At 45.5% G+C, this 11,162-nt stretch overlaps 1 protein-coding gene across 1 annotated transcript in view; it reads right to left on the bottom strand.

The window, feature by feature from the left end:
• Positions 1–11,162, bottom strand: part of ECI1 (enoyl-CoA delta isomerase 1) — a 17,602-nt gene that overhangs the window by 2,194 nt on the left and 4,246 nt on the right. The window contains exons 3-6 of the mRNA XM_018561873.1: positions 8,223–8,350; positions 4,783–4,929; positions 3,031–3,152; positions 1,142–1,320 (exon numbers count right to left, since the gene is read on the bottom strand). Coding sequence (XP_018417375.1) covers positions 1,142–1,320; positions 3,031–3,152; positions 4,783–4,929; positions 8,223–8,350 — 576 coding nt within the window. The remainder of the gene's footprint in view (positions 1–1,141; positions 1,321–3,030; positions 3,153–4,782; positions 4,930–8,222; positions 8,351–11,162) is intronic.

Here is an 11,162-nt window from a genome sequence, read left to right as displayed (position 1 = left end):
AGGGGAAGCCAGTGGAGGGATTGGCAGAGAGTGGAGGTGGGCGAGTGGAAGCCAGTGGAGGAATTGGCAGAGAGTGGAAGCAGGCGAGTGGAAACCAGTGGAGGGATTGGCAGAAAGTGGAGGCCGACACTGAGCATTTGGTTAGAAGGATGAGTCTGGCAGTAGCATGTATTATAGACTGAAGGGGGGATAGCCAGTGTAGAGATAGACCAATAAAAGAGAGGAGAGATGACGAGTGATTGAATTAGTAACTTGAATTAGTAACTAAAATAATAAGAATGTAATGGAGGTGAAGGCGGCAGGATTTGTATCTGGCACCCTGGCATGAGAGAAGATACGGATAGTTATGCTATCAGTGCACAATACATTCGATATGATCGTTCCTCTGCAACTTTTAGCTCTTTTCACTTAGTGACAGAACTGTATCCGGGCTGCAGGGACTTTCCATATTTCATAGTGGTCGTCTCTTTGTAAACAGACGTCATTATCTGCTTGCATGAATCAGGGGGTTTTCTGTGAGCCGTTTCTGACACAGTCACAGCTGCCCATCTCTGTTTAGCATTTAACCCCTTATAAGGTTTTGGGCCTAACAAATAGTTAATAGCTGAAGTCACTCAATAAAATATTTTGAAGGATGTTCTTTAAAGCTGAACAAAGGGCAGATATAAAAAAAAAGAAACCTGCATAGCGCGGCATTCACGCTGGGAGAAGGAAGGCCAGCACTCTGAACCAATCAGGTTCTACCACATACACTTCAATCAGCTGATAGGAGAAAGCATAGTGAGCAGAGGGATGGCTTCATCAGTGTACCGCTTCACCTCTCCTTGTCCAGCCAGCAGACTAGGGGGTGTTCTTGATCAAGCTGTACTGGACCTGATGTGAGGTCTGGAAAGCAGGACTGAAATCACAAAACTGGTCGTACAGAATATTTAAATTCTTTAGTAGCTGAAACCGTTATCACAAAGGCATTTCAACGGCGTAGATAATGACTGTGACCTCCTCATCCAGTTACCGTATGGTATGTTTCATGGCTTTGATACACTTCCTATACCAGTACAACATTAACATGCAATAGAAAGGCATCTGTTTCTGTCTGGCAGGATTCTTGGACTTTGCTTTGGTTTCTATGTGGTGTTCTTACCTGGGACAGAGAGCCACTGAGCCATGGCCGCAGCCGCTGTGCTCTGTACCTTATCCTCTGGAACCAACTGATCCACAAGACCGATTTTAAGAGCTGCGGGGGCAGGATACATTTGTCCCAGTTGGAGGGATTGCTCTGTCATGCGACTCCCTACGATGTGTGCCATTGTGTCCTTGAACCTGAAAGGGATACAGTGACTTGCTCAGGAACAGTTATGTCTACACAAAGCATTTGTTAGAAATAAACACTAAATTCAGGAGCAAAAGCCTATAAAACGCATTCAAATACCTTAACTATATACACAAATGTATCTTATTTGTGTATCACTCGGCTGTAGATCCTCAAATAATCTCTGAATTGGTGCTGACACTGTTCTTCCTTCTGGAGGGGGGCTACTTTTGTTCCCCATGGCCCGTGTGTGTTGTAACCATCGCTCCAAGCTCACTCCTGTGATGGACTACAATCTCACGTTTAGTTTACTCATTTGTATTGCGATTGTAGCTCATCACAGGAGTGATCTTGGAGTGGTGGATACTTTACAACACACACGGGCCATGGGGAACAAAAGTAGCCCCTCCAGAAGGAAGGACAGTGTAAGCGCCAATTCAGAGATTATTTGAGGATCTACAGCCGAGTGATACACAAATAAGATACAGATTTGTTTATAGTTCAGGTACTTGAATGTATTTTTAAGGTTTAGTTCCTGATTTTATTGTCACCTCAAATGAAAATGTAAACATTATATACGAAGGGGTAAATAAAGCCCAGTGATAGCAATTGAAAGCAAACTTAACATGAACACGACACAGCAGAGTCCGATGTTAAAAATGAATTCCTCTCAGGATAAAAACTGACAGTTGTAGGATCACTAACACTAACAAAGCCTTTTTTGGCCAGCCTTTAAAGCCCATTGCTCTCAGAGCCACGAGGCCATAGATTTAGATCGGAGTAAAGCGACTAACAATGATCACATACTTAGGTTTATGGGAGATCGGTACTTGTGCAGTAGACAAAACAATCCAAATCCATTACAGTGGAATGAGTCTGGAAAGTGGTTAAGGAGCTTTCAGCCATGTGTAGTATGCACAACATATTAGGTCCTTATGACAGACTTACCTGGCAAAGCGATCACCTCCAGCGTTGTGCCTCTCCCTCATCGGCGCTTCAAGTGTTCGCCTGCTTGACTGGCCAGGCGCTGATGACATAACTCTCAAGCATGCGCACAGGAGCTACTTCATGTCTGCATGCCAGGTCCGTGCACGTATGCGACTCAGGCTGCCATAGAAAGCCTACCAATCAGCAATTTATTTATCAGCTTTATTTTCATTTATTTCCACTTTTGCAGTCAAAAGCAACTCAAGAGGCTGCAGCAGGGGCTGATTTGTCTTACAGCACTGGCGGCCCCTTGTTTAAATCCCGGTCAGGACACTGCAAGGATTTTGCATGTTCTCCCTGCACTTGTGTAGGTTTCCTCCGGGTACTTTGGTTTCCTCCCACACTTCAAAGACATGCTGGACGGTTTTAATCGGCTCCTGTCTAAATTGTCAGTGCAAGCGCTCTCTCTCTCTCTCTCTCTCAGCACTGCGATCTCTATAAAATAATAAATACCTGTTATGTTTACACATTATTTAGCATGCTACCCTACCATTTGGCACCTGCTCATTGATGCATGGGATATTCTGTTTTCTTGCTAAAAGTAGAAAGCCCTTTAAGAGTTCATCAATGCATTTCCTGAGTCTATTCAGTATACAGACGAAAGAATGAAATGATTACAACACAATGATTCAGAGTTCGGGCACACCTGCTAATTATGTGAACAATGGCTTAAGTAGAATTTCTGCGAAGGATGAAGAAACACAAAACAGACTACGTAACATTTTCTACATTACCAGAAGGGAGCAACTATGCCCAGCTGGGTCTCATTCAGGCCAATGGCGTACTTCGGGCTGTCAGCCATGATCCGGTAATCACAACACATGGCCATAAGGCACCCGCCAGCGGGACTTGAACCCTGTGTAGAGGGAGGAGGATGGGAAATAAGTTACATTTCTCTACTCTGTCAATATAAATGCCATGAATATCTTACACAAAGTTTTCTGAACTAGCACATTTTCCTTGATTCTGCCCTTAACTGCTCCAGATAGGGTTTGGCAACCTGTAGAATCTACCTCTCAAATCTATACTCAGAGCAGAGCCATGGGAGGTCCTAGGCCAAGGGCCTCCAGGAACTAGAGAGCCAGTGTCAATCGAAGAGCAGCACAAGGCCCAAACCAGCCAGTGCTGCCAAACCATCAAACGCGGCTGTGTTAAAGCAGATGAGAGGGGCTGGTGGGCTCAGGTCCTTGCAGGCTGGAAGTGTGTAAAAGGGTGAGGGAGAATCCGTGGCAGGTGGAACCAGGGACCCCCCTGTAATGAGAGGTTCTCAGTGCCGACTGTCAGTGTTATAACAGGGATCATTTTTCTGCTGCCTACAATGCAGATGGGTGTGTGTACCTGCCAGCTTCATCAGCATGTATTCTGCATTAGGGTGGAAGCTTCCTGACAGCAGGCCATGGTTAATGGCCGGGACAGTAGATACAATAAGGAAAACCTTGAAATCCAAATAAATCTTATTTTATAAACAGCAGGGAAAAGCAATAACAGACTGAACTCTGCACTACTTATTACTGGCCTTCAATGTCCTTGTTTCTGAAAAAGAAGATCCTGCTAACAATTGATATGCGTAGAGGGTGGCTCCGTTGCCCTCCAGGGTCTCCCTAGAGCCACCCTTGCATGCGTGCTTCCGGGTCTACAGCTGTACGCAAAAGCCGAGACAGACAACTTCCTCTGTAAACTGCAGCGCTGTTCTACCCACCAGCTAAATTCTGGTTTTGCTGTAATCGGATCTTACATGTGTGCTGTGCAGAGCACGCTCCTCGGCTGGAAGTTCCGGGAAGTGGCATGGAGATTCATGCAGAGGAGGACATCATTTCAAAAGATAAAAATATATTTGGGGGGACAAAAAAAATGAAAGTGCAGCTATTAGAAATAAACTAGAGGGAAAAAGAAGTGGAGCATTTAAAACTACTCTGAAGTGACCGTAAACTCAGGAGTTAAATCTTAAAAATACATTCAAATACCTTAACTATTAACAAAAATGTCTCTTATTTGTTTATCACTCGGCTGTAGATCCTCAAATCATCTCTGAATTGGTGCTGACACTGTCCTTCCTTCTGGAGGGTGACTACTTTTGTTCCCCATTGTCCCTGTGTGTGGTCACCGCTCCAAGATCGCTCCTTTGATGGACAACAATCTCATGTTTAGTTTACCAATTTATATTGAGATTGTAGTCCATCACGCGAGAGAGCTTGGAGTGATGGCTACTTTACAACACACACAGGGACCATGGGGAACAAAAGTAGCCACCCTCCAGAAGGAAGGACAGTGTCAGCACCAATTCAGAGATGATTTGAGGATCTACAGCCGAGTGATACACAAATAAGATACATTTTTGTATCTTATTTGGTGTCTTATATAGTTCGGGTACTTGAATGCATTTTTAAGATTGAACTCCGTAGTTTAGTGTCGCTTTAAGACAATATAATAAATGTAAAATGAAAGGCGTTTATTTATTACTAGAAGCAGAATGATAAAACACTTGCATTGATAGCTGCTATTGTCACCATGTTGGATCCGAACAGCTTCCGCCACATCTCCTGCACGGCTCTCCAGAAAGCTGCATAGTGCTCAGCGCTCTTTCCACACATCTCTGTAATGTCCAGCCCAGCAGAAAAGACTTTCGGAGAGGCCTGGGAACAGGATAGAAAAACATGATAAAAAGGCACACATAATAATAAAAGCTCAAGAGAATCTCATAAGGTAAAAGAATAAAAGGTAGACAAAAGCAATGACTGTTCTCTGCTAATGTACTGCTCATCTCTCCCCTAATAAATATGTAAACCTGGCCTCAGTCACCCAATATGTACATGTTTAGTGGACGGCAATATGCAGTGCTGGGTTATTCTACTTTATCCACAAACAATTCCAACTTGCTGATGTTAGGCTCTAATATCAGCATTTCTCAAGTTTTTCAGTCATAGCACCTTTTAAAAGTTTAAAAAATCTCAAGGCACCTCAATCTAAAATGTAGTGGATTTTAAGGGGGACACCATGCAAAAACGTGGGGTTCACCCTTTACATCAGAGTCCCCAGTCCCCCCTTCACATTAGAGCCCTCTGTCCCCCCCCCTTCAGAGCCCTCCTTCCCCCCTTCACATCAGAGCCCTCAGTCTCTTCTCCACATCAGAGCCCTCCATCTCTTCTTCACATCAGAGCCCTCCATCTCTTCTTCACATCAGAGCCCTCCATCTCTTCTTCACATCAGAGCCCCCCATCTATTCTTCACATCAGAGCCCTCCGTCCCCGTCCCCCCTTCACATCAGAGCCCTCAGTCTTCTTCACATCATAGCCCTCAGTCTCTTCTTCACATCAGAGCCCTCCGTCTCTTCTTCACATTAGAGCCCTCAATTACAAGGATTTCGAGTCACCCCGGAGGGAAGCAGATACCACCCCAGGGTGCCACAGCTCACTGGTTGTGAAAGACTGCTCTAAAGTAATGCGAATAAAACGGTCCACTCTTATACAAAAGGAACTGTACAGAAAACGTTCACACTGTGTAACAAGTTTGGTTCCTGTGTAGCCACCATAAGGCTACGGGTTAAATCCTGGCTTTCCATGCACTGTTTATCATTTTGAGAACCTCGCTGCAGGGCTAAAAAAAACATTTGCTGTAGCACAAGCTGATCCCTGGTTTTAGTGTGCCGAGGAATGGGCAGGGTGGTGAATAACCGGTTTGCAATCATGTCTTGCATCACCTACATTCAGGTTCCACCAAGGACATCATCCATACTGGGTTTGCATCATCGCAGACTGGGTTCCTTTGTTTCCACCAAACTGGTCCCAGTCTGTATGACTGTGGTAGGAACAGACTGTAAGCTCCTTCCGGGACAGGCATTGAAGTGATTGATTTGTGTACTCAGTAAGGAAATACAGAATGTGTTGGCGCTATAAAAATGAACGAATAAAATATCCTGACCCCGTATGTCACAAGATAACAGAACGCTTTTGGTCACCTCCCACTATTCAACATTGTCCTCGCTGCTTATCAGGAGATAGCAGACACATGGGGCCTGTTTTATGGAAGCTGGAAAGAATAGCAAGCTGAAGTATTGCCGGCAGTATCTGTCCAAGTCACCGCTTTTATGGAGAAACCTGTTCTGACTGACTGGAATCTGTCTGCTCCGGGCAACCGCTTCATATTTCATTCTGCATTCTATTTTTTATTTAACTCCTTCGTGACGGGAGACGTACACTGTACGTCCAGCCACAAAGGGACCAAATGACTTGTCACGTACACTGTACGTGATGAGTTATTTGCTGCTTTAGAGGGCTGTTAATCGCTGAGAATCAGCTTTTAACATTCATTAATGGATGCCCTTACTACAGAGGCATTCATTAATGAAAGGGTTAACCTTTTTCAGACACCCGATACCTTAATATCGGGTGTCTGAGAGTCAAAGCAAAGCGGACACAGATGCCGGCTTTTGCCGGCATTCTGACAGCTCGTATAGATCGAGAGATATCTCTCTCAAGCTATACTGGCTTTTTTTTTTTTCTTTCATGAATAGATACAAAATGTGTCTATTCCTACAATGTATCTATTCCTGGAAGAAGAATGTTTGTTTGCTGATCGTTGTTGCAACAATCAGAAAACATTTAGTAACAGCTGAATCCTGAACTGCTGCAGGATCAGTGTCACTAACTTATTATCGGCTGTTCTGAAGTTTGAAGCAGCCTGATAATAACCAAAAATTTATTAATTTATCATGCAGTAACAGTGAGATTAATTCACAAAATCTGCTTGATATAATTAAATAAATAAAATAACATTTTTAAGTTAAAAAAAAAGTGAAAAGTGTAAAAAAAAAAAAAAATTGTGAAAAGTGTAAAAAAAATAAAAAAATGTGTAAAAAATAAAATAAAATAAGGGACAAATAAATGAATGTATTTATTGCATTTTTTTAGCTGTGCTGGTTTTGTAAAAAAAATACTACAAATCAAAACTGGGAAAAAAGTGTTTTTTTTATACGTTTTTTTCCTCTTTTTTTATATTTTATTTGTCCTAAGTGAGGCGTTAGACACACATATGTGATATAAATATGTAGCCCTATCTGTCCTCTAAAAAACAATATATAATATGTGTGGGTGCACTTTGTAAGAAAGTATATTACTGACGTGGAAGAATCACACAGCAAAAATGTCAAAAGTGTGTCAGTCATTTACGAACAGAAACTAAAAACAAGCTCAGTCATGAAGGGGTTAAAACTACAACCAATGAGCTTCCTGCCAGCAATGAATAAAGATAAACAAATAGTACTGATAGCCAATCTTATACAAGATGTCAAGGCACATGCTACCTTGTCCTATTATCAGGTACTGGTGGATGGGGGGGGGGTTCCCACTTTACTGCTGACAGTGGGAGATAAAAATCACCAACAATACAAAACATGCCAACAACACAGGTCTGCGATCTCCTTAATGCACCCAGGGGCAGTCTTCTGCATGTCAGTCTGTCCCTATGATGGATCCTGCTGAGTAATCCCCAGGTCAAGCCTTCCTTCCTATTTAAGCTTTTCTCCACATAGCAAACTGATGAGCTGTGTATGCGGTGGGAGGAAAGCCGTTTGCACCCACTGCAGCATTTCATTCGTAAAGAGTGCCGGTCTCAACCAGGGTGCCGTGGCACACTGGGCTGCCTTGAAATTTAGTGATTGTAGGACTCTGATGTGAAAGGGGGGCTCCTAATCTGAAGGGGGGACTCTGATGTAAAAGTAGGTACTTAAAACAGGTTGAGAAATTCTGCCTTAGAGGAAAGGGGCTGGGCCCTACGGCACAGTGATACCAGCATATGTAATAAATGTCTACACCCATAGATCAGCGATGGCCCAGAAAACATATTATATGCCAGTAATAACTCCCATTGTTGTGTAACGAGGAGTAAAATCAGAATAGATTACTGGTGTTTAGTAAATATGATAACGTACAGAGGTCAGAATAAGCCCCCGGCAGCCTCGGTCAATCTCCAGCTTCTCCAGGCTGATGGAGAATTCTGTCAGGAGCTCCAGGCTGAGGCTGTTCACCGGAGGATTCTTCATTTTCATGACTGCCACCCCTGGGGGGGAAAAAGACAAAGCTGCATTATTTCTCCTGATCAGTAACATGAGGCTGCGACTGGGGCCTTTCATCAAAATGCATGGCACCTTTCCCAGCAATGTCATCTGAATACACCCACAAGCTGTTCTGTGGCCTACATTCTGAGCCGTGCTTAATTCAGTGCAGACAACTTCAATGGCAGTCAGCGGGGATGAAATCCAGTCAGTGAATGAACGTAGATTACATGAGAACTCCAAGAAATCCACAACATTCACCATGAAATGAAAAGTGGTATTTATGTGTCAGGTACGTGGAATGAGGAAGTAAAATGAAACCTGTCCAACAATGTCCTGTTTGGAAAGGGGGGGGAGGGGGGTCAGCTAGCCATCACATGCAATGCAATTCATCTGTAAACACCAGAATGGTGATAACTTTGCCCCAAGTATTGAGTTGTAGGTGTCAGTGCAGGTACTGCTGCAAGAGGCATAAATAACACATGGGGGCAGAATCTGGATCAGTTGTGCATAGGAACCAATCAGCTTCTATCTTCAGCTTGTTCAGTTAAGGTTTAAAAAAGAAAGCTGGAAGCTGATTGGTTGCCATGCAAATCTCCCAATTCTGTCTGCTCCAGTCTTAGTAAATGCCCCTCAGGCCCCGTTCACATATAGCGAATTGTCGCGCGATTTCCGCCGCGATATCGCGCATTTTTGCCGCGCGATATCGCGAGAAGTCGCCGGCCAATGTTATTCAATGGAGCTGTCTTAACTCCATGTCGCACGTCGCGGTCGCAAGTCGCTTCTACCGGACCCTTTTTTCGGCGGATTTTGCGCGATTTTACTTTTTTTCTATGGAGCCCGACGGGGAAGGTCGCGCTACCGTCGCTGGAACGTCGCCCCGAAAGTCGCGCTATCCCGGCCGTGCGGATCCGCTGCAAAAGGTATGTCGCTATATGTGAACGGGGCCTCATAGTGCAACTAGCCTTACATTTCAATGGCCTATTAACTCATGTCAGTGTTCTCATCACTACTGGCACCAATGAAGGGGCAGATTTTCCTCCCCCTCGCACCAATGATGAAGCCATTTCACTCTCATGGAGATAAATGATGAGGTATTCTTTGTAGCCCCCTGATGCAAGTTTTTTTTTTCCACGACTAAATAGACAGGAAAAGGTATTTTTGTTGATTTCTTTGATGCGGCATGATAAATGAAGCTGCCATGGTAGTTACTAAGATCTTATAGGCCAAGGACTTGCATCTTATAGGCCAAGGACCAGCAAGTGCAGGAGCGCACGGATCTGGTCCGGACGTCGTGTGAAGTCCTTACACTAGGTTGGGGGTGGGGCTTAAAGGAGAACTATGGGGTCAGTGTTTTTCCCCATAGTTCTCCTTAGGGTAACGGGAGGACACAAACTAGCGTCCTCCCGTCACCCTAAGCTCAGTATACCGCGAGCTACAGCTCACTATATACTGAGACGCCGCAGCGGATCCCGACATCGACGTCGAGATCCGCCCAGCTGCGTGAGATACAGCTGGCTCTGCCTATCTAGAGGCAGAGCCAGCTGTACCCGCCCCCTCCCCCGTCCGTTCCGCCAGTCAGCGCTGGCAGATCGGAGCGGGGAGAGGGGAATCCAGCCCCTCCCCGTCACGGCAGAGAGCCGTGACAGGATCGAGAGGCGAGCGAACCTGGTATGTGTTCGCTCACCTCCCGATCTACTGAGCCGACCTGTGACCGTCTCATTGTCACAGGTCGGCTTAGAACTATGAGGTGAGTGGAAATCACTCATCTGATAGTTCTCCTTTAATGAAAAGCCATTATATACATGCAACATACACCTCAGGGTAAGGAGCTGGCAGGACACACAGAAGTACTATTTACTTGTAAAAGGGACTTAATAGAGAACTATGGGGTAACCTTTTTATCCCATAGTTCTTTTTAGGGTCACAGGAGGACATATACCAACCTCCTCCTGTGACCCAAATCTCAGTACATAGCGGGATATTGTCCACTATATGCTGAGAGCGCCGCAGCTGGGACCGATCCCACCAATGCTGTCGAGATCCACCAAGCCGCGTGAGTGACAGCTGGCTCTGCCTATCTAGGGGCAGAGCCAGCTGTACCCGCCCCCTCCCCCGTCCTTTCCTCCAGTCAGCGCTGGCAGATCGGAGAGGGGGGAAACCCTGTAGGGAGCGGTGACTGCCAGTCACAGCTCTCTGCAGAGAGATGATCAGGAAGTGAGCCAGCGGCGGTATGCGTTCAATAGAGCCGACCTGTGACAGCTTCAATGTCACTCATCAGCTCTAACTATGAGGAGGAGTGGAAATCGCTCACCTCGTAGTTCTCCTTTAATGGTACATCAGCAAAGTTACCAGCCCCCTTTAATGGTACATCAGCAAAGTTACCAGCCCCATGTAATAGTTTGTGTACAACGGCACCCCAGAACGGAAAAATACTTGAGGACGGAAGGATTGTGTCTGCAGTCTGACTGCCCTCTGCTGTACTTCGCTGGGAACAGGGCCGTCCCTCTAATGAGGCAGCCTGAAGTGGTTGCCTCAGGAGGCATCTCAATGGGGCGGGCAGGTGTGCCAGAATGCTAAGAGCTTTTAGCAACCTGGGGCGCTCTGGTCGGCATCCTGCCCAGCTTGTGGACGTCACTGGTTCCCAGGAGCTGAACAGGACGCTCTGCCAACCACCGACATCAATGAGCGTGGCAGGACGCTGGAAAGAGGTACCATGCATTGCCTCCCCAACTCCCCACCCTGACTAAGCAGTGTTAGCGACATCCCAATCCCATAACCCCATACAGTGCCAGCAGCACCACCCCCCCCCCCCCC

This window comes from Nanorana parkeri, unplaced genomic scaffold (genome assembly GCF_000935625.1).
Source record: "Nanorana parkeri isolate BGI_ZX_2015 unplaced genomic scaffold, ASM93562v1 scaffold19, whole genome shotgun sequence".
Lineage (NCBI taxonomy): Eukaryota > Metazoa > Chordata > Amphibia > Anura > Dicroglossidae > Nanorana > Nanorana parkeri.
The sequence above is the reverse complement of the archived record's forward strand: the minus strand, read 5'-3'. Positions and strand labels throughout refer to the sequence as shown.